General features: G+C 38.0%; 1 protein-coding gene across 1 annotated transcript in view; it reads right to left on the reverse strand.

Annotated features, from left to right (window-relative positions):
• Nucleotides 1-15,519, reverse strand: part of FAR2 (fatty acyl-CoA reductase 2) — a 52,862-nt gene extending 37,343 nt beyond the window's left edge. Inside the window, exons 1-2 of the mRNA XM_063075446.1 lie at nt 15,306-15,519; nt 207-382 (exon numbers count right to left, since the gene is read on the reverse strand). Coding sequence (XP_062931516.1) covers nt 207-382; nt 15,306-15,494 — 365 coding nt within the window. The 5' untranslated portion in view covers nt 15,495-15,519. The remainder of the gene's footprint in view (nt 1-206; nt 383-15,305) is intronic.
• Nucleotides 15,520-24,134: the final 8,615 nt, after the last annotated feature.

Here is a 24,134-nt window from a genome sequence, read left to right on the forward strand (position 1 = left end):
ATAGGTACATAAAAAAAATGTTGGAATGGATATTCTCCACAGTATTAAATGGTTATCCCCAGCTGGTGGGATTTTGGAGAAGTTTTGCTTCTTTGATTTTCTTTGTTTTGTTTTGTTTTTACAGAAACCATGAAGAAAGTAAACGTACATGTGCACATGCACACACACGTATTCAAGCCATGGGAGGGAAATGGGAATGTATGTACCTCAGAGGGTCATCAAAGCGTACAGTAGCTGCACAGTGGAAGATAATGTTTGTACAAGACAGAAGTTCCTCCATGTCTTCCTTGCTGATGGCAAGGTCACTCTGATTGAGATCTGCATAAATAGCTCTGATCTTCTCGTGCACATTTGGACAAACTTCTTTGACTTTCTCAAACAGCTGAAACATAAATATAGAGCAATATAAAAAGATCATCATCACATTGTTTGCACTGACGCATTCCAATATAGTTCCTAAAAACTGGTTTCAGTTGTCATATCACTCAAAGAAGGCATCTACTAAAGAGCCATCTGGTTTACTTCAGGCAATGCAGTCAACGGGAGAAACATTTGAAAAAGTCAGTTCCAATAACCAGTAAGGTGTGTATGTATTTTAAACTTTTCCTGCAGGGCAAAGGAATGACAGTAAGTCATCCACATCCTTCTTTTATCCTCTTTTCCCCGTTAAGGCAGTTTCATTTTTATAAATGGTGATAGTTTCCATTTTTTGCTGGGAATTAACTTTTTTCAGTTCAAAATTATCAGCCTTTACACAGCCTTTACAAATTACTGGCAATGTTACCAACAACTTGGTTAACAGGCCCAGATTAACAAGATGTTAGCAGCACAAACATAATTAGAAAATAACAAACCAAGCAAATTTCTATTGGGAGAAACAAGTAAAAATTTTATGTAATCTCATTCTAATATAAATGGTAATTATTGTCTAGTAAAAGAGTTACATGAGTTCATGCATTTTTTATAGAATTTTAATTGATTTTTTTAATATTCTATTTTATTTATAAAGGGAAAAGGGAAGAGCACCGGCAGTTTCAGGTTTTATTTCAATTATTCAGATAAAATGAATTCTCTACTTTCCCCTCCACGCAGAAATTCTTAGATTTAATTGGTATTTTCTATTTTCTTAGAAAATACAATCTTAATAAAATGATCTTGGTTCCAACCTACTTTGACAAAATGGAATTTTACTGTAGTATAGGTATGGCATGTTAACAGGGAGGAGAAGAAAAGTATAGTACGCATTTAGAAAGGTTAAGAGCAGAGAAAATTAGTCTGTGATTTTAATCATAATATAGTAGCAGAGAGAATTCTCTCCTCCTTAACCCTAAAACAATGCTTTCATCTGTGCCTTGATCTTTAGTAGCAGGCTGTTTCTTTCTGTTAGAGATCTACCCTGGGCTTTTTTACTGGATAATAAAAGTTGATGTCAGGTAGTCAGTGAAATCATGTCTCATTTTTGTCAGACAAGACTATGTTCAGAGGCCACCTGGGAATTCAATGAAGATGACTAGAGAAGGGAATCAAGTCCACTTAGTGGCTTGGCAAGTTCACATACTTCTGGCTCTGAGCTACCATTTTTTTGCACTGTAGGGTCCGCCTTTTCAGGGGTGTTACTGCAATTCTGAAAATAACTTGGAAGTTAGGTCAATCCTCCATGCTTTCTCGACATCTGGGATTGAAAAGGCTGATAAATTGTCCTAGGCACATTCTCAACAAAGAGGTCATACTAGCTCCTCCAAAGAAGATCTTGAACTGTTCTAATCGTGATCCATTGTAAACATGCTGAATGTTTGCTTTCACAGCCAAATGTTTCCCTTCTTGACAGTTCATGTTAATTGTACAACAAACATAAGTTAGATATTTTTTTGATAAGTTTATCTAAAATTTGTACAGTTTGCCCCTTTTATAATAACTGAATTTGTAGAAGGTTCTTTTCGAGTCTGCATGGTAGATTTTATTCACTGGAAATTTATTTAGGGCCCTTTGGACTCTTTGGCTTTGGCCTGTGATGACTTCTGGATTCTGGACAGCAAGAAGCGGGGGATGACTTCAACATCCACCCTTCTAGTGATGGGATTCCTTATAAATGATATAAGCTGCCTCACATACATTTTCTTTTGCCTTTGGTTTTTGTGGCTTTACTGTTACACCATATTGTACTTTCAGACAACCTGTGCAATGTCGAACAGCACCGAGATACCACATTTACAGCATTACTATTTTAGGAGATTACCATTTTAGGAAATAATGTTCCAATCTATGTTCTTTCTTTATTCAAAATATTTTAACATTTACTTGTACGTATTTGTGAGCTACAGTACGTTGTTTCAATACATGTATATATTGAACAATGATTCACTGAGGGTAGATAGCATAGCTTTGTACCCCTTAGTCCATTACATTTCCTTCTCTTCCCCCAACCCCCACCCCCTGCATCTGGTAACCATTATTCTATAGTATAATTTTTAAATTGTACTATGTTCATTCAGATATGCCCTCTCATTTGAAAATAAAAATCAATAGATAGTACATAGATTGGTAAACATTATTCTATTGATTTGTATTTTCAAATGAGAGGGCATGTCTAAAAATTGTACTATGTAATATACTAATTCTACTATGTATTGTAAATTTTCTGATCTAGACAGTAGTTGATTATAGTCAGTTGAAATAAATCAATAAAATGGCTGTATGCAGTGCTAAACTTCAAACACAGTGCTAAATGGGGATCCCATGTTACTAAATCAGCCACCCCTAATACGACTTGCTTTGTTAGGAATCTCACCACAGTGCTACAGCTGCTAACAAAATAGTACTCTCTGAATGTTGCCACATCCTATAGAGTGCTAGAGATGATAGCCAATGGCCATCCAACATCCCAATAATTTTGGCCAGCACTTTTCTAAGTGTTATCTACCAAGTGAACTGCTTTGGAATCACTAGTATGCATATTAAAAAACTGTAGATTTCTGGGCTCCATCCCATACTGGGGCATACCCAGGAGTTTGCATTTCACATCAAGTTCCCCTTTGATTTTAGCGCTTGCAAATGATGAAAATTTCTCTAGTTTGAATGTTAACATGTACAACTGCAGATGAACCATTGCGTATGATTCATTTCCTTTTATAATTGTCCACAGCATTCATATCAGTGATTTACACTGTGGGCATAAAAAAAAAAAAAATCAGGGAACCTAGTTAAAAATTACTTCCTTACTCCACCTTCGGAGATCCTGACTCTGTAATTTGGTGTGTGTCCCAGGTTTTTTCCTTAACCACCTCCACAGATGGGTCTGGTGGTACAGGTACCATACTTGGGGAAACACAGCTGAAAATTCATGTCTATTCTTAAATTCGGGTCTTATATTTCTCCCTCTAGTTTGTAAACTTCTTGATTCTTATTCATTTCTTCATGCTTGACAGTATATGGTTCGTTGAAAAGATTCAAATTTTGCTTGTTGAATTGAAATTAATTCCTGTAACAATAGTAATAACTATGAATGGGAGCTTGATTCCTGAAATTGATTGGTTACTGGCTGTTCTGTATTGGTGTGATGAAATATAGCACATAGGTACTGCTGAAAGAGGACACAGAGTGTTCCATTTATCTTCTATATTAACTGCCAGTGGGAACTCAAATTGCCCAGACCAGACCCTCTTTTTCTTGGTAACAATGATGAAACTGAAGGACAAGATGAAATGGGGTAAATGGATTCTGGATAGACACCAGCTCTTCTGGAAGTTTTCTTTTGCTAATATGAGACATTAATTAAAGGTAAGAAAAAATACATGGCATAAAAATAAGTAGAAAAAACATAATTTCAAAAATTGCATCAAAAGAGCTTACTAAAATTATTTTAAATTCTAAGAGGTTATCATGTTCTTTCTCTTTTTTAAAAAACATGTATTTGCACTTATTTGTGGGATACAGTGAATTTCCATACATGTGTATACTGTACAATTATTGACTGAAGGTACTCATGACATAAATATATATATTCTCTACTTCATGGCTTAGGACTGAGAAGGTAAAGGGTTGAATGACTACTAGACATCATCAAAACTCAAGCAGAGGGATTGCTGCTTTTCCATTTTATGAAAGCTTGTTCTTGACAAGAGTAGAATACATTTCTGTGGTCAATGAAAGATAACAGCTGGGAGGCAATCTAAACATTTTGTATGCTATGAATTCCTCTGGGAAAGTTTAGGAGTGCTGCATTGATTTGACGTTACACAGGCAAGTATTTATCTTAATTTGTTTTTAAACACAAGAGACCATTCTATTTACAGGAATAGTTACTTGTAGCCCAGAGGCAAGAGAGAAACTTTGCAAACCCTAAGTAAAAAAAATTCAGCAGACTGAGGAAGAGAAATTTCTTGGTTTCAATAAATTCCTTGGGTATGACTTTTATAGGCAAATACTAAGACTGCATTTTAATTTGAAGCAGGAATTGGGTGAGGGGTAGGGGCTGCATTTATATAATGCTTTTGAAACAATGTAGAAGCCCTGAACTTGGATTCCTACAGTCAACTAGTTATCCACATGACCTCACTTTGTAAGTATCCGCAGGAGGTTTAGTCTCTACTTCCTGGGGATCATTAAAGGTAATTGTATCTTTCCTAATCATGAAAGTCTTTGATCTTTATTCATTTTACCCAGTTCTCTCTTCAAATATAACTACAGTCATCCTCCCATATCCAAGAGGGGATGTGTTCCAAGAACCCAGTGTATGCCTGAAATTGCAGACTGTACTGTTTTTTCCTATACATACGTACCTGTGATAAAGTTAAATTTGTAAATTAGGCACAGTAAGAGATTAACAACAATAACTAATAATAAAATAGAACAATTATAACAATATACTGTAGTAAAAGTTATGTGAATGTGGTCTACCTCTCTCTCTCTCAAAACTTCTTGTCATACTGCACCATAGGTAACTGAAACTGTGGAGAGCAAAACCGTGGGTAAGCAGGGACTGCTGAAAATTGTTTAGTTTCAATAACCCCCCAAATTTGCTTAATATATTTATTTTGCACACAAAAAAAGTAAGCCCTCTTAAACTAAAGGGCAATCTCTGAGGAATATCTGGTGTTCCAAAGTGAAAGAGAGATTGTAACATTTATTAAAGAATTTTTAGTGCAGAGTAAAAACAAAACAATGGATTCTAAGTTAGCTCTAGTCTGAGTACAATTAAACACAAATAAGAGCATCTAAACTAAAGCAAAAAAAATTATACCCAATATTCAGATACACAAAAATTTACAAAATACTAGGATTTTGCTAGTTCCATAGTAACTCCCACAAGATGTAGAGGATTAATCTAGAAGTTTTTACTGCTTTAGTGAGGACCATTTCTATAAGACCATAAGGCAGCATAGTGTCGTAATGTGGTTATCAAACTTTGACATATAGCAGGGTTGCTTGGGAGGTTGTTTAAACAAACAAACAATAATAAAACAGATGACCTGACCCTGGAGATTCTCAATCAACAGTTTTGAGTTGAAGCTTGGGCATCTGTACTTTCTCTTTTTTTGGCAGCTGGTGGACAATGTTCAAACCCTGGACCTCGGTGTTATCAGCCCCACACTCTAAGCAACTGAGCTAACTGGCCAGCCCATTTCTTACAAGTGCTCTCATGATTCTGATATACACTGAAGGTGAGAACCATTGGTGTATTGGAAAGATCTCAGGCTCTTTGGAGTCATGAAGGACTGAGTTTGAATCCTGATTGTACCATTTATTAGCTGTGTGACTGGGAAAAGTTACCTACCTCTCTGGGCCAGTATGTCTTTATTTGCATATTTATCTGAAATACCAATCACTTATTCTGTGATCTCGGAGAATTAGTGACTAAGGATATGTCATGCTATTCTTAAAAACAATTTTGTATTTAACACAATGTTAGTTCAGTTTGCTTAAGAATCTATAGTAAGTGCTAAAGGCAAAACAATGTTCAGTTCATCACCTTGCTATTTTTCACCCCCACACTAAAGGTCAGTTTCCCAGAGTTCTTCTTTGACAATAAGTAACTGAGCAAGAAAGGAGCTAGAGTGACTAGGAAGATGGAGATCAACCTTGAGATTATTTCTACTCTCTAACAGGATTGGTGGCATCTCTGCATTATCCGTGCTACTGGATGGAAAAAGTGACGATGCTAACCCAGAAGTGGCAGGCAATAATTTCTCCTTCCTGATGATATTGTCATCCAAGGAAGCAGTTTGCTAAAGGGAGGCAGTGCAGTGCAGGAGGGACAGCATGCTGAGAAATGAGAGAACCACATTCAGATCTGGCTGTGTCACCTCCTTGGCACAGGTTACATAACCTTGAATAGATGACAACTTGGATTAATTTCTCAATTAATTGTGACATAGGAATAAGGCATACCACAGAGATTTCTGAGGATTAAATAATGCTTAGCATAGTCCTGCCACTTAGTAGGTCCATAATAGGAAAATCCCCTTTCCTCTTCCACAACAATACTCCATTTGGAAAAGCTGATAAGCAGAAAGCTATGTGGGAATGTGTGTGTACAGTCAGCTGTGTGTATCAGCAGGTTTCGCATTTATGGATTCAGCCAACTGTGAATTGAAAAATTTTTTTAAAATGACAATAAAAGACGACAACACAGATGCTCCTTGACTTACGATTGGGTTATGTGCTGCCCATCATAAATTGAAAATATTGCAAGTTGAAAGTGCGTTTTCCACTTAGGATATTTTCAATTAACGATGGGTTTATCCAGATGTAACCCAATCCTCAGTCAAGGAGTTTACTGAATGTGTGTGGCTTTTGCACCATTGTAATATCGAAAAATCATTAAGTCAAACCATCATAAATTGAGGGAAAGTCTGTATAAGAATGAAAAAATAATACAAACAAAAAATAGTATAATAATTTATACAGCATTTACATTGTATTAGGTATTATAAGTAACCTAGGGATGATTTAAAGTGTATGAGAGGAGAGGATGAGGAGAAGATGTGAGCAGGATATGTGCAAATACAGTGCCACTTTCTATCAGGGACTTGAGCATCCAGGGATTTTGGTACCCTGGGGAGTATGTGGGGGTGTCCTGGAACCCATGCCCTGCAGATGCTGAGGGAGCACTGTATTTGTGTGTGTTGAGTAATGCTAAGGTTTCTGATTATACCGTGTGATCCCAATAGTTCTGAGAATTGAATTTATTCTGGAATCATGTTGAATCCCATGGCTTGGTGACTTTTTGAATGAAATGGGTATGAGCAATTTGAAGCTTTTAAGGAAAATCTTGATGTGATTGGAAGAAATTTTAAAAGAAGGGTAGAAATGTGAAATCTTGCTAGTGACCGAATTAACCAGTGAATGGCTTTGTAAAAGAAAGTAAGAAAGAGACCGAGAAAATAAATTACTTCTGTTTCTGAAACTGTTATATATATCCCTGGGACCAAATCAATTTCTTTCTTTTTCTTAAAAGAAAGGAAATGGTCAACAGGGGAGACGTTGAACATGCTTCAGCTGATCTGAGTTAGATAACTGTCAAACTGAAGACCTGTTACACTCTTTTAAGTGTGTGTGTGTTTGTTAATCATGGGAAATTTAAATTACCGGCAAGATTATATTTCTTCTAGCCAAATTTATAGAAGTCTCTTTCTTTTTTTTGTGGATAGTTTCTTAAGCAAAAATTTTAAAAAAACAGTAATTGAACAAAACTGGCTTTGGGAGTTTAAATGCAACTTTTGTTTCCAATTGCCTTTGCCTTATATAAAGGTTTAACAGAATCATTAATGTCAAGCAGAAATTCATTTCTGGAAGTTGAGAACAAGCAGCTTTTACACAGGGTAGCCTTCACCAAGCATGAAAATGCTTTATCCCCCTTACCAAAGAGTCTTTGAAAATTAACAAGGAACTCATAAAATAAAATTAACACTTCTGTTGTGTGCTTCTTAATAATTAACAACGTCAAATTGTTGGCCTGTTCTTTGCAGGTGTTATTTAATTGAAAGTTAATATTTTTAGTTCAAAGCTAATTTGTTTAAATGCATTGGTTTACCTCTGAGGTAGCAAACAGTGATAGTCTCAAAACGATTCAATAAATTATTTCATAAAAGTGTGTTATCTTTAATTGTCTTTAATCATGTTTGGTGAATTGAGGACCCTGCATGATTCATTACCCAAAGCTCTCCACTGCATTTCAAAGTTGATTTACTGCAGGGGCAACTGAGGGCTTATTGAGTAATTCACATTTTTCCAGAGAAACTGACTTGAAGTATTCAGAGCAACCTGCCAAGCTCTGCCTTTGTTTATAGAGCCACTTCCTGGTGACATCGAATGGGATAGCCCCTCCCTGGACACCCTGAATTTTGTCTGGTTTTCTTAGATGACACATTCTAAGTCTGGGACAATTTCATTGCAACCCTTCCTTTATCTTAATACTATAGCTTAATAGGAAAAGCCCAACCGTTTTTGATTTCCTCTCAATGTGACATCTTTTAGAGTCTGAGCTCACAATAATTCTTAAATATCAACATCACTTTTAATATAAATTTCAACTGGTTGGGGTTTTATTTTTCAGATATGAATACTGTCTTCTTATCTTCTTGATATTTTCTTAAGGAGTTATTTACAGTAGATAATCCTAAACTGATATACATAGGACATGATTGTTGTAAAAAGAAACATATCTTTAAGACACTAAAGACTGAAAATGATCTCAGCATTTCTTTGAACTTCACAGCTGAATGATTTATTCACAAATTATTATCTGTTATAGTGGAGAAACGCCATCCATGTCTTTTTAAGCCAAGCCATATTCAAGATAGCAATATAGATAAAATTATCAACTTCTCTAACTAGATTTGTTTTTAATGCAATGGAAATCTGGTTGGTTCATAATTAGGTAAGCATATTTTTTATAATTAAGAGACTAAGGGGCCAGTCTGGGAACCCCGGGGACTCACAAGTTGAATAGCATTGGTCTGTGGTGAGCACCTTCATATTTCAACACATGAAATCTGGCGTGTTTTTCTTAAGAGCTCCTCAAATTTCGTGAAAAACTAAAAGATAATTTTCTAAAACAATGTGGAATACTTCAAATCATATTTCTAATAAAAAAGTCAAACTATGTAATTTTGATAAACAGTTTCAAAACTAAAAATGAACTGGATTTATATCCGATGACATAATTTTGGAAATTCATGAATGCTTTGCTGCCTTATTTATTTGCTATTTTAAAAGGTGGGTGGTTCCCCCCCCCCACTGTAAAAGTGAAAAACATTCATTGTAATTGTATTTGGACAACTTGGAAAGTAAAAGATTACTGATATTTTATTTTTTTTCACTATTTATTAAAGAGGGTGCTTTTTTCCTCACCATAAAAGTAACATGGTCATTATAATTATAATTTGAAAATCTGAAAATGTCAAAAAATAAAATTAATCCAAGATCATATTGGCATTTAGGGTCATTAGTTGAGATTATATTGAATACGGTTTTGCATATTTTTTTGCACTGAATATATTATAAACATTTCCTTGTGTCATTTACTGTTTTATTGAACATGATTTTTAATGCCTGCATGTATATGCATTATTGTTTATTTAACCATTCCTCTACTGTAGAACATTCAGCTTGGTTACAGTTTTTGTTACTATAAATAATACTACAATAAATATATTTACATATTATTTTTGTGTCTTTGGTTGTTTTCTGAGAATGCCACCTTAGTCATCTTTGTGAGAAAGTCCACAAGTATCTGCCATTAATTCCAGTACCTTTCCCCTCTATCGATATGTCCCTTTAAGTATTCTGAATATACTTAAGGAAAAGTCATAAGAAAGAAAACTAATCATCTCTTCTGATTCTCGAGTACCAGTTTAGTATGGCCAATGAATTTTTAAAATTTTGTCTTTCCAAAGCATTCCCATTTAATCGTATCTCTGTGCAAGCAGGAAAATGAGAAGTTGAGTCGTGACCACTGTGTATACCATGAAAGGACAAGAATGAAGCAGATGTACGAATTTTGATAGAATGGAAGTTCTCTTGACTACATTTCCTGGGGACATAGTGATAATTGAAGGCAAACTGGTAACTTTTGTTCCCCATGTTTTAAAGAAAAATTTCAAAGCTACACATACCTGACATGATTTATCTACCTGTAGGAACATTATAGTACTACTGTGCATTAGAATTCATTTATTACTATGTGTGACCGGAGACAAATAATCCTTAAAATCCATACCATGCCCTATTTAGGAATAAGTTATGACCATATCTAAATCACTCTCTTTATGTCAAAATAGTTAAAGTTAAATGGCAGAATCTAGACTGGGTCTTGATTCACATGAGATACTCAATAAATATTGGCAGAATCTGAGGCCTGCCAGAAGAAACTCTAACCAAGACAGGAAAGTTCTTCAGAGTAAAAACCAAGAAGGGTGAGAGGAGCCATGCAATAGAAGTAAACTTGGCCTGGACCCAGACAAGACCACTGAATGACCTCTGCACAGGGATGGGTTTTAGAAGGTTTGTCTGAGATCGAAGCTCTCAAATGACAAGAGGGCAATATTAGAGAAAAAAACCAAACGCTTCTTTGTTGCTCTTCACATTCCCAATCATCATGGGCTTCATTCCTGCTAAGTATCGTAGCATGATGGGTTCTTATTTCATACTTTATTTGGTTAGAATTTGGGGGAGGTGAGGAAAAGTTCAGGTTGATTTTTCCAAATGTGTGACCATCTCAACCAATAATCAACTTTTCAATATAGGGATATTACTTAGAGGAATACATCCATAAAACTTTCATTTAGTAGTCATTCTGTATGTTTTAATGCTTTCCTAATTTAAGGCTCAGTGAGAGTAAAGGAGTTTTAGGCTTGGCAAACATTACACTATTTTCCCAACTGTTTTGGATTTGACAAAACCAACAACACATTCATTACCTAATTTTTTTCTGTTCAATTTTTAAATCTAAATCCTTTCCATTGTCATTACTCTCATGTGTTGTCTCTGTGTCCTCCTCATCTGGCATAGTGCTTGATAATTAGGAAGTACTCAACCAATATTTGTTGAATGAACAAGTTTAATTTGCATTCCAAATTTTCAGTTTTTAGATGATGTCATACCTAATACATACTCCCTCCTTCTTCCACTTCTTTATTAATCCTTTTGTTCATGTCTTTTACTTATGCCAACGTGTCATACCATGTACATGAACAAAAGAATTTCTTTTTTCTTCCACAGCCCCAGAATCAGGAAATGACTGACCTTAAATCTGAAAACATCCATTGGTTACCACCCTTACTCTTGCAGAGTGAGTTACGAAATCTGTAAAAGACCTCGAGAACAGCACACTCCTTAATTGCCACTTCAAAGGGGATAAGAAACAAGGAAGAAGCTTCCAGAGCGGAGGAGCCATGGGCCACAAAAAAATGTTGGAAAAGAGGGTTCCTAGTAGTAAGTAGATTCAGAGAATGTTCAAGGAATTTCCCTATCCCCAGGGTAGGGAGTCTTCTCATACAGGATTTCCTAATGTTTATAGTCCCAGGACTGCTGCTCACATGCTATTCTTCCCTTTTTTGAATAGGAGGTTTCTTTGTTTAGTTTTATTTTTTCCTAAATTGTGCTTATCTTACCTCTGTTTTACCACAGTATATTGGGGAGGTAGAAAATCTGGCTTTGTAGTTCCAAGATTGCCAAAACAGGAGCTGACATATCTGAACCTGATGGAGAAGATGGTCTATTCCCTAGGATCCTGGCCTTTGAACTGGATACAACTATGTCAGGAGACTTTGGAGGTATGAATGAGTGTCTTCTATGTGTGGGAAAGAGAGTGAGGCAGATATTTGGTTACCTGAAGAAAAGGCTATAGCAGAGCCTCATTAGTTGCTCAATAATCCTGTTTTTATTTTCTCTTGGACACACAGCTGTGCATTTTCCAGCTATCCTTGCAGTTAGGTGTGGCCCCAAGACAGTTCTGAAGAGTGCAACATGGACAGAAGTGATGGGCACCACTTCCAGGCCTGGACCACAAAATCTCTCCACATAATCACCAATATCTCTTTTCCCCATCACCAGCTGGATATTGTCATCCAGAGAGACTTAGATGGCTTGGAAGCCATGTATAGATGATGACAATCGTTCCATCAGCCTGGATCCTTGAATGACTGTGCAGTGCCATTCCTTCTACTAATTAGACTTACTGTGATTGAGAATTAAATTTCATTTGTATTGAGCTGCTGATTTTTTTGGGGGGGAGGTTATTGTTTCAGCACCCACATTACTCCAACTCATACAGAATGGAGAGTTAATAGTATAGCAATTCATGTGAATGTGAACACCTATGTCATAGGCTGGTGAAAACGGGGCCATTAAGATTACTTCTGGATTTCTAATTACACTCTTATTTCCTACAAAAAGTGTTTCTTCTTAAATTAAACATTATAATATAAACAGCCTCGTTTCTGATGGAACAATGAATAACTGGTGGAAAAGACAGTGCAGGATGTATACATCTTTGACAAGAGTCTGAAACTGATGCAGGCAATCTAGAGGGTCTGCCTTTAGGGATAATGAAGGAAAAAACCTGCCTGGGTAAAAGAGATCAAAGCTTATCGAAAATAAAACTAATCTTTACATTGTACAACACATTATTTTTATACTTAGGATCGCCTTTGATTTTTGCAAATCCCTGTGAACTAGCTACTGTTACCAGATCCATTTCATACATAAGAAAAAACAGGACAGTTGGGTTAGGCAACTAGGCTAAGGTCTCTCTACTAAGCTCTATTTCTCTGATTTGCGGGGGAGAGAGTATATAGAGCTCCACTGCTTTTTCTACTGCTCTGGGCTACCTCCCAATACAGATATAAGAACTAAACCGACTAGTAGCCTGTTATTGAGTGTTTAGACTTTTGGCAACTTAACCATCCAGAACATAGCTGTGAGACCCAAAGAAAACAAAAAAGGAAAATAGTTGGCAAAAGCCCATATCTGTTGCACCAACATAAAGCCAGGTTCATGGAATGGTATGTAGAATTTATGTATTAAACTCAGCATAAGGAATTAACAAACTCAGTGACCTGATTTTCTCATAGGTTATAATAAACAGAAGACTTAAAATGAAGAGAAAAATAAACACTGAACATTTCAGTGAACAGGGCAGATTCCCTATAAAAGATATGGCCCTCAAAAGTCATCTGTTGTAGGTAAAGGAAGGTCCTATGAATGCTAGTTAGCCTTGTGTAAGTGTTCTCTCTCTTTGTTGTTTGATTCTAATTTATAAAAACTGAAGAAAAGGGCCTTGACCTAGTCTGGATCAACTTGCTGTGGAGCCCATGTGGAATGAAAGATGCTCCATGAACAAAGGTGACCATGAAAAATTTGCCACCTGAGAGTTCTCAACAATCTTGGAGGAGACTTTGAATTGAGGGTGTAATCATATTACTCTATTACAGGGCAGGAAGACCCAAGCTGATGTATGAGTTGCAAAGGCAAAGTAGAATTTACCTGTATGTTTTTTTTTTTTTTTTAATGTGAAATATAAAACAGCTTTGTGCACAGTAATCCAAACATACCCATTAACTGGTCAGCTCCAGTTCAGAGATAACTAGAGCTTGATGGTATCTAGCATTGCAAGCGAGCTTCCTGCAAGCAGTCAGTGTCATCCACCCACCTTTACTAAGCCTTCCTTTACACAGGCTTCTAAATTCAACCTCAGAATAAAAATAATTTCTCTTTTGTCATTAAAAGTCTGTCCTCTGCCTCAGTGGTACTTTGTTGTTATAGTAAAACAATTTAAACTATGTATCAATGAGTGCTTTAAAAGCGAACAATTATTATAGCACCAAAATGTTCAAGAGATTGAGAGATAAAAATTTCTTCTTAAGTCTCTATCTAGTTTTATAACAAAGGCATTAATTAAATTTATTAGCACTTTTGACATATGTGGTCAAATAGAAGCATACAAAATGAATAGTGCCTAGACTTCTAATTAAAAGAAGAATAGTTTAATATTTTTGCAACATTTTACTTAAAAAGTGAAAATATTCCATATGAAGTCTAGTTTTCTCTAATCTACACTACCCCTAATTTTTAACACTTCAGGTCTCCTCTATAAAATTAGGATATTAATGGTTCTTACTTCATGGGATTGTTGCAAAGATAAACGAGGTAAGGTATGAAAAACCCTTTGAATGGTGTCTACCATGTGCTAAGTATCCAGTAAATGTTACCTATTATGATTATTGTTTGTCATACTCTAAGTCAGGTCAAGAGATACAAGAGAGGCTTTTCAAATTCACTGGATGATGATTTGTACCAAAATCTTATCCTGTTGCCAGCAGCTCAATTTGACCATCAGGGTTTCTGAGCAGTTTATAATTTACTGTGCTATCAGATACACATGTATCTATTAGATGTTAACCTTCTTATACACTGGAAATGTGACTTTGTAAAAAATCTTTAAATTTTCCTTTTGCCAACACTAAGTGACCCTGTACATTCCAAAGGGTGCTATGAACCAGACATGTACAGTTTTTCACTTTATTCATGGGGGAAGTAGTTGTTGTCATTTCTATTTTAAACATTGGAAATTTGGAGTTTAAGGGGTAAAGTGACAACAAATTGATAAGCCAGAATTTCAACCCAGACATGTTTGAAACCAGAGCCCCTACTGACTTGAAATTTATAAATTAAAACATGAAAGGGTATGCATAATATTTTTTTGAAGGGGAGAGGAGGATTTGATACCCACATGCTCATTCACTGATATATTATTTTATATCCAATGTTTTTACCTTAGAAGAAGTTATGAGATAATAGAAACATCAAGTTTCCACAGATAAAATATATAACAGTAAACCTCGTAGAGTTTAGACAGCTGAAAGTATTACTTCATGACTACTTAGTAATCATATCTATAGATATGCAACTGAATAGAATATAATAGATGAATATTTAAAAATTAGGGGGAAAAAACAACCTTAAATTGAGAAGAAAATAAGTAAAGAGTTCAGATGAATTCGCGACAGATTTCAAGCCTGCAGCATCCACTCTGGGAGTTTCAGTATTTTGATTCTCAGTAGTTTCCAGAACATAGATGATCTCCCCACTGCTCTGGACTGAGTTTAATCACTCTTTCCCCTCTTTTGGGAAAATGCCACAGATGTCTACAACCAGTTGATGGCTATATTGTTTTATCTCCTTTCTTCTACCTGCGTGGATATTTCAGTCCCTGCTTGCAGTCTGGGGATACAAGGGAAACTTGTAGTGAGTCATCCTGCCCTAAGGCATTGCCCGTTACACGCAGCCCTTACCATAAGGCATACCTTACTGTTTAGGATCTGGAAAAGCCTCTGCTGGAGTGTCTGGCCAGCCTTGGGTCTCACAAGGATGTAAATAACTTTCAGGTCAGGACTGGTGCGAAACAGCTTCTCCATCAACACTTTGCCCATGAAGCCTGTGGCCCCTGTGATGAGAATAGACTTGCTGCCATAGAAATCTGCAATCATGGACATGATTCCTCCCTTTCTCTTTTATGGCTCTAGAAAGAGGTTCCTGAAAGGGAAGAGAAATAATAAAAGATTACATTTTCAGGAGTTCTAAAATGCAAAGTCACTTAAGATGTTTCTGGTACTTCCAGGAGTTTTGAATGCAGAAAAAATGGTAAGACAGAGTGAGACCACCATGGCTTATGGGCAACACAATTCATTTCAATCAATATTTATTGAGCTCACTCTACATGATAGACTTTATGCCAGGAACTGTGGGCAAGAAAGGAATAAGACATGGTTCCTGATCTCACAAAATTGCTTGTAGTCTAAGGGAGGCAACAGACACATAGGTTGTTAAATACAATATGGCGAGTGCTAAAAGAAAGGGAGCACAGAGGAGGGGTCCATAGCAGGATCTCAAAATTTCAAGAAGACATCTGTCAGCATATCTTCTTTTGCTATAAAGAATATATAAAACTGGATAATTTATAATGAACAGAAATTTATTTGCCTCATGGTTCTAGAGGCTGGGAAGTCCAAGAGCACGGCACCATCATCTGGCAAGGACCTTCTTGTTGCATCATCCCATGGCAGAAGGTGGAAAGGCAAGAGAGCAAGAGGGGCCCTAACTAGCTTTTATAACATGCCCACTTCTGCAATAGCTAACCCACTCCTGGGATAATGATGTTAATTTAATCATTATCACCTCTTAAAGGTCCTGCCTCCCAGTGGTGTTGCATTGGGGATTAAGTTTCAAACACATGAACTTTGGGGGACACATTCAATCCATTTCACCCCGACCCCCAAAATTTATATCTTTCTCACAATGCAAAAGACATTAATTCCATCCCAATAGTTCCCAAAGTCTAAACTCATTTCAGTATCAACTCAAAAGTCCAAAGTCAATAGTCTCATTTGGATCAGATATGGTGAGACTCAAGGTACAATTCATCCCAAGGCACAAAATTCTCTTTCAGCTGTGAGACTAAGAAATCAAAACAAGTTGTATACTTTCAAAATACAATAGTGGAACAGGCATCAGACAGACATTCTAATTCCAAAAGGGATAAATAGGCAAGAAGAAAGGAGTGATTGGTCCCAAGTAAGTCCAAAACCTAACAGGGAAAACAACAGTAAGTCTTAAAGCTGGAGAATGATCTCCTTTAACCCAATGTCCCACATTGTTGGCACATTGAGGTTGGAGTTGGGCCCCAAGGCCTCAGGTGGCCCTGAGGCTATGGCTTTGCTGGGCTCAGTCCACCTAGCAGCTCTCTCAGGTTGGAGTCTTGAGCCTGCAGCTTTCCCAGGCTGGAGTTGTATGCCAATGGCCCTGTGGTCCTGTGGTCTCTAGGGCAGCCCCATTCTCATCACCCCACTAGGCACTGCCCTTGTGGGGACTCTCTGTGTTGGTTCTGCCCTTTGAGACAACTCTCTTCCTAGGTCCCCAGGCTATCCGTGACATCATTGGAAATCTAGGGGTAAACCACCATGGCTTCAAAGCTCTTGTATTCTGTGTACCTTCAGAATTAGCACCATGTGGATGCTGCCAAGACTTAGCACATGTGGCCTCTGCAGCAGCATGAGCTGCACCTGGGCCTGCTTGAGCCACAGCTGAGGTTGCAGAGGAGCACTCTGCCAGAATGTGGGGAATGAAGACCCAAGATGGCGCTGAGCAGTAAGTCAGTGGGGGGTGCCTCAAGCCCATCCCCTGAAACCATTTTGCCTTCCTAGAGCTCTGGGCCCATGATGGGAGGGACAGCCTTGAAGACTCTGAAATGCCTTCAGGGTCACATTCTCCCACTGTCTTGATGAGTAGCACCTGGCTCCCTCCTAGCCGTACTAATCTTCTTAGCAAACAGTGGCTTGGCCACACCCTTGGTTTGCTCTCCTAAACATACCTTTTCACTCTTCACATTGCCAGGCTGTAAATTTTCCAAATATTTCAGTTCTGCTTCTCTTTTAATTATAAATTTCATCTTTAAATCATTTGTTCCCCCTTGCATCTTACTGTATGAAGGACCATGAAGGTCCTTCAATATTTTGCTTAGAAATTTCTTCCATTAGACATCCTTGTTCATTGCTCTTAAATTCTGCCTTCCATAAGGCCCTAAGGACATGAACACAGTTCCACCAAGTTCTTTGCAACTACGTAACAAAGTTGGCCTTTACTCCAGTCTCCAATACCTTGCCCCTCATTTCCATCTGAGACATCATCAGAATGGTCTTTACCTTCCATATTTTATCAACATTCTTTTTTTTTTTTTTTTTTTTTAAATTTTATTTTGTCGATATACATTGTAGCTGATTAATGCTCCCCATCACCAAAACCTCCCTCCCTTCTCCCTCCCCCCCTCCCCCCAACCATGTCCTTTCTGTTTGTTTGTTGTATCAACTTCAAATAATTGTGGTTGTTGTATCTTCTTACCCCCCCCCGTTTGTGTGTGTATGTGTGTATGTGTGTGTGTGAATTTATATATTAATTTTTAGCTCCCACCAATAAGTGAGAATATGTGGTATTTCTCTTTCTGTGCCTGACTTGTTTCACTTAATATAATTCTCTCGAGGTCCATCCATGTTGTTGCAAATGGCAGTATTTCATTCGTTTTTATAGCTGAGTAGTATTCCATTGTGTAGATGTACCACATTTTCCGTATCCACTCATCTGATGATGGGCATTTGGGCTGGTTCCAACTCTTGGCTATTGTAAAGAGTGCTGCGATGAACATTGGGGAACAGGTATACCTTCGACTTGATGATTTCCATTCCTCTGGGTATATTCCCAACAGTGGGATGGCTGGGTCGTATGGTAGATCTATTTGCAATTGTTTAAGGAACCTCCATACCATTTTCCATAGAGGCTGCACCATTTTGCAGTCCCACCAACAATGTATGAGAGTTCCTTTTTCTCCGCAGCCTCGCCAGCATTTATCGTTCATAGTCTTTTGGATTTTAGCCATCCTAACTGGGGTTAGATGGTATCTCAATGTGGTTTTGATTTGCATTTCCCGGATGCTGAGTGATGTTGAGCATTTTTTCATATGTCTGTTGGCCATTTGGATATCTTCCTTAGAGAAATGCCTACTTAGCTCTTTTGCCCATTTTTTAATTGGGTTGCTTGTTTTCTTCTTGTAAAGTTGTTTGAGTTCCTTATATATTCTGGATATTAATCCTTTGTCAGATGTATATTTTGCAAATATTTTCTCCCACTCTGTTGGTTGTCTTTTAACTCTTTTAATTGTTTCTTTTGCTGTGCAGAAGCTTTTTAGTTTGATATAATCCCATTTGTTTATTTTTCCTTTGGTTGCCCGTGCTTTTGGGGTCGTATTCATGAAGTCTGTGCCCAGTCCTATTTCCTGAAGTGTTTCCCCTATGTTTTCTTTAAGAAGTTTTATTGTCTCAGGGTGTATATTTAAATCCTTAATCCATTTTGAGTTGATTTTAGTATATGGTGAGAGGTATGGATCTAGTTTCATTCTCCTGCATAACAATATCCAGTTATCCCAGCACCACTTGCTGAAGAGGCAGTCCCTTCCCCAGTGAATAGGCTTGGTGCCTTTGTCAAAGATCAGATGGCAGTAAGTGTGTGGGTTGATTTCTGGATTCTCTATTCTATTCCATTGGTCAGTGTGTCTGTTTTTATGCCAGTACCATACTGTTTTGGTTATTATAGCTTTGTAGTATAGCTTAAAGTCAGGTAGTGTTATGCCTCCAGCTTTATTTTTTTTGCTGAGCATTGCTTTGGTTATTCGTGGTCTTTTATTGTTCCATATAAATGTCTGAATAGTTTTTTCCATTTCTGAGAAAAATGTCTTTGGAATTTTGATGGGGATTGCATTGAATTTGTATATCACTTTGGGTAGTATGGACATTTTCACTATGTTGATTCTTCCAATCCAAGAGCATGGGATATCTTTCCATCTTCTTGTATCCTCTCTAATTTCTCTCAGCAGTGGTTTGTAGTTCTCATTATAGAGATTTTTCACCTCCTTGGTTAACTCAATTCCTAAGTATTTTATTTTTTTGGTGGCTATTGTAAATGGGCAGGCTTTCTTGATTTCTCCTTCTGCATGTTCACTATTGGAGAAAAGAAATGCTACTGATTTTTGTGTGTTGATTTTGTATCCTGCTACTGTGCTGAAATCATTTATCAATTCCAAGAGTTTTTTTGTAGAGGTTTTAGGCTGTTCGATATATAGGATCATGTCATCTGCAAACAGGGACAGTTTGACTTCATCTTTTCCAATCTGGATGCCCTTTATTTCCTTCTCTTCTCTGATTGCTCTGGCTAGTACTTCCAACACTATGTTGAATAGGAGTGGTGAGAGTGGGCATCCTTGTCTAGTGCCTGTTCTTAAAGGAAAAGCTTTCAGCTTTTCCCCATTCAGGATGATATTGGCAGTGGGTTTGGCATATATGGCTTTAATTATGTTGAGATACTTTCCCTCTATACCTAACTTATAGAGGGTCTTTGTCATGAATGAGTGCTGAACTTTATCAAATGCTTTTTCAGCATCTATAGAGATGATCATATGGTCCTTGTGTTTGAGTTTATTAATATGGTGTATCACATTTATTGATTTGCGTATGTTGAACCAACCTTGCATCCCTGGGATGAATCCCACTTGATCGTGATGAATAATTTTTCGTATGTGTTGCTGTATTCTGTTTGCTAGTATTTTAGTGAGGATTTTTGCATCTATATTCATCAAGGATATCGGCCTGTAGTTTTCTTTTTTGGTTATATCTTTACCTGGTTTTGGTATCAGGATGATGTTTGCTTCATAGAATGAGTTTGGGAGATTTGCGTCCGTTTCAATCTTTTGGAATAGTTTGTAAAGAATCGGTGTCAATTCCTCTTTGAATGTTTGGTAAAATTCTGCTGTGAATCCATCTGGTCCTGGGCTTTTCTTTGTTGGGAGCCTTCTGATAACAGCTTCAATCTCCTTTATTGTTATTGGTCTGTTCAAATTTTCTACGTCTTCATGGTTCAGTTTTGGGAGCTTGTGTGTGTCCAGAAATTTATCCATTTCCTCCAGATTTTCAAATTTGTTGGCGTATAGTTGTTTATAGTAGTCTCGAATGATTCCTTGTATTTCAGATGAATCAGTTGTAATATCGCCTTTTTCATTTCTAATTTTTGTTATTTGAGTCTTCTCTCTCCTTTTTTTTGTTAGCCATGCTAATGGTTTGTCAATTTTATTTATCTTTTCAAAAAACCAACTTTTTGATTCGTTGATCTTTTGAATTGTTTTTTGGTTTTCAATTTCATTCAGTTCTGCTCTGATCTTAATGATTTCTTTCCGTCTGCTAACTTTAGGATTGGATTGTTCTTGTTTTTCTAGTTCTTTAAGGTGAAGTGTTAGGTTGTTCACTTGCCATCTTTCCATTCTTCTGAAGTGAGCATTTAATGCAATAAATTTTCCCCTCAATACTGCTTTTGCAGTATCCCACAGGTTTTGGTATGATGTATCATTGTTTTCATTAGTTTCAATAAACTTTTTGATTTCCTGCTTGATTTCTTCTTGGACCCATATGTCATTAAGTAGAATGCTGTTTAATTTCCATGTGTTTGTATAGTTTCCAGAGTTTTGTTTGTTATTAATTTCTAGTTTTAATCCATTGTGGTCTGAGAAGATACATGGGATAATTCCAATTTTTTTGAATTTATTGAGACTTGATTTGTGACCTAATATGTGATCTATCTTGGAGAATGATCCATGTGCTGATGAGAAGAATGAATATTCTGAGGTTGTTGGGTGGAATGTTCTGTAGATATCTGCCAATTCCAATTGGTCTAGAGTCTTGTTTAGATCTTGTGTTTCTCTACTGATTCTTTGCCTAGATGATCTGTCTAATATTGACAGTGGAGTGTTCAGGTCCCCTGCTATTATGGTATTAGTGTCTATTTCCTTCTTTAGGTCTAATAGAGTTTGTTTTATAAATCTGGCTGCTCCAACATTGGGTGCGTACATATTTATGATTGTTATGTCTTCTTGATGGATCAGTCCTTTTATCATTAAGTAGTGTCCCTCATTGTCTCTTTTTATGGTTTTTAGTTTAAAGTCTATTTTGTCAGATATAAGAATAGCCACTCCAGCTCGTTTTTCTTTTCTGTTTGCATGGTAAATCTTTTTCCATCCTTTTACTCTTAGTCTGTGTGAATCTTTATGGGTGAGGTGGGTCTCTTGTAGGCAGCATATAGTTGGGTCCTGCTTTTTGATCCAGTCAGCCAGTCTGTGTCTTTTAATTGGGGAATTTAAGCCTTTAACATTAAGAGTTGTTATTGAAAGGTGTTGATTTATTCTTAGCATTTTATTGGTTGTTTGGTTGTCTTAGGTGTCTTTTGTTCCTTGCTTTCTGATTTACTGTTTGGTTTCTTTGTTTGTTGGTTCCTTAGGTTGTAGATAGTGTTTTTGTTAGCTTGTTTTCTCTTCATGAATGCCATTTTTATTGTACTAGCGGGTTTAGATTTTTCTTAGGTTTTTATGGCAGTGGTAGTTATTTTTCAGGAACCAAACCCAGTACTCCCTTGAGGATTTCTTGTAAGGGTGGTCTTGTGGTAGTGAACTCCCGCAGTTTTTGTTTGTCTGAGAAATATACTATTTGCCCCTCATTTCGGAAGGATAGCCTTGCAGGGTAGAGTATTCTTGGCTGGCAATCTTTGTCTTTTAGTATTTTGAAAATATCATCCCATTCCTTTCTGGCTTTTAGGGTTTGTGATGAAAAGTCTGATGTTAACCTGATTGGGGCTCCCTTATAGGTGATTTGACGCTTCTCTCTTGCAGCTTTTAAGATTCTCTCTTTGTCTCTGAGTTTTGCCAATTTGACTATGACATGTCTTGGAGAAGGCCTTTTTGGGTTGAATACATTTGGAGATCGTTGAGCTTCCTGGATCTGAAGATCTGTGATTTTTCCTATACCTGGGAAGTTTTCTGCCACTATTTTGTTGAATATGTTTTCAATGGAATCTCCATTTTCCTCCCCTTCTGGAATACCCATGACTCGGATATTTGAGCGCTTGAGGTTGTCTGATATCTCTCTCAGATTTTCTTCCATGTCCTTGATTCTTTTTTCTTTCTTTTTGTCTGCTTGTGTTATTTCAAACAGCCCATCTTCAAGTTCAGAGGTTCTCTCTTCAACTTCGACAAGCCTGCTGGTTAAACTCTCCGTTGTGTTTTTTATTTCGCTGAATAACTTCTTCAGTTCAGCAAGTTCTGCTACATTTTTTTTCAGGACATTGATTTCCTTGTATATTTCCTCTTTCAGATCCTGTATACTTTTCCTCATTTCATCATGATGTCTAGCTGAGTTTTCTTGTATCTCATTCAGTTTCCTTAGAATTATCACTTGAAATTCCTTATCAGTTATTTCAAGGGCTTCTTGTTCTATAGGATCTAGAGTATGAGATTTATTAACTTTTGGTGGTGTACTTTCTTGATTTTTTGTATTTCTGGTGTCTTTTTTTTGGTGTTTATTCATTGTGGCAGGGGGTTTCACAGTCCACCGGTTTAAGACTAATGACTAACTAGGATGTTGCTGTGGTTGCCAATTTGGTATGGCTCCCGCCGTGACTGCTCAGTTGGCCTCTAGTGTCTTGTGTGTGTGGTTGCCTCGGGTCTTGGGCTTCTCCGGGGATCCACCTTTCTGGTCAGCTTGTACTCTGCTGGGCTGGTGGATCACGTACCACAGGGTGTGTGATCTCTGTTGAGCTTTCACTTTCTGTACAGGACTTCTCCCCGTTCAGTGTGCTCTGGCCCAGGCTGTTAGATCGTGCAGTGGCGACCCCACCGGGTGTGTGGTTTCTGTCGAGTCTCCGCCTCCCTGGCCGCACGTCTCCCCCCTCTGTGCACACTGTGCTGGGTTGGGGCGTGTCTTCTGCACCCCTCGTCTATCAGCTGGGCCTTCAAGACCCTGCTCAGCACCGCCTCGCCCAGGAAGTCTACCAGGTTTCTGCTAGGCACAGACGACCAGTCTCTCTGGGTGCCTTTGTAGCACTGTGTAGATCTTTCTCGGGTCTTGTTCACCTTTGTATCCCCCCGGTATAAACCGAGTCTAGTGCCCGCCTGCAGCCTGCTCTCCGGCAGGTTCAAGCAGACCTGGGAACTCTCCTACCACACTATTCCCAACCAGAAATTCGTTAGGCTTTTTTCCAAACTGGTGGTCGCAGAGATGGTATCTGCCTCCCAGTAACAGGAAGTTTACCGGGGCCGGAGTCCAGGGTGTGGTGGAGTGACAGTCGGCCCGCCCGTACTTCCTAGCCCTCCCAAAACTGGTCGGGACGCCCCACACCCCCAGCCCTGCCAGAGAACCGTGGAGGGAGTGGGAGAGGAGGTCGGCCGCAGGGTCCGGAAAGCCCCGCGCCAGGCCAAGCAAATGGGCTCAGTGATGGCCGAGCAGGGCGGAGCTGCCCGCACCTGGGAAAATGGAGGCAGCACCGGGGCAATGAGTGGCCTGGTGGTGCAGGCGGGGAGCCGCGTGGGCATCCACCCCCCGAACAGAGCTTTGCCAGGGATCACTCACAGTGCTGTGCCAGGTCGGGCGCTCGCTCTGTCTCTGGTTTGTTGCCTTCCGTGTTCTCGGCGCTGCCGCCTCGGGCTGTTCAGTCGCGGCGCCGCTCGGGCGCTCCCAGGAGTCTTCTTTAATGCCGGCCTGAAACCTCGAATC

Source organism: Cynocephalus volans, chromosome 12, assembly GCF_027409185.1.
Source record: "Cynocephalus volans isolate mCynVol1 chromosome 12, mCynVol1.pri, whole genome shotgun sequence".
Lineage (NCBI taxonomy): Eukaryota > Metazoa > Chordata > Mammalia > Dermoptera > Cynocephalidae > Cynocephalus > Cynocephalus volans.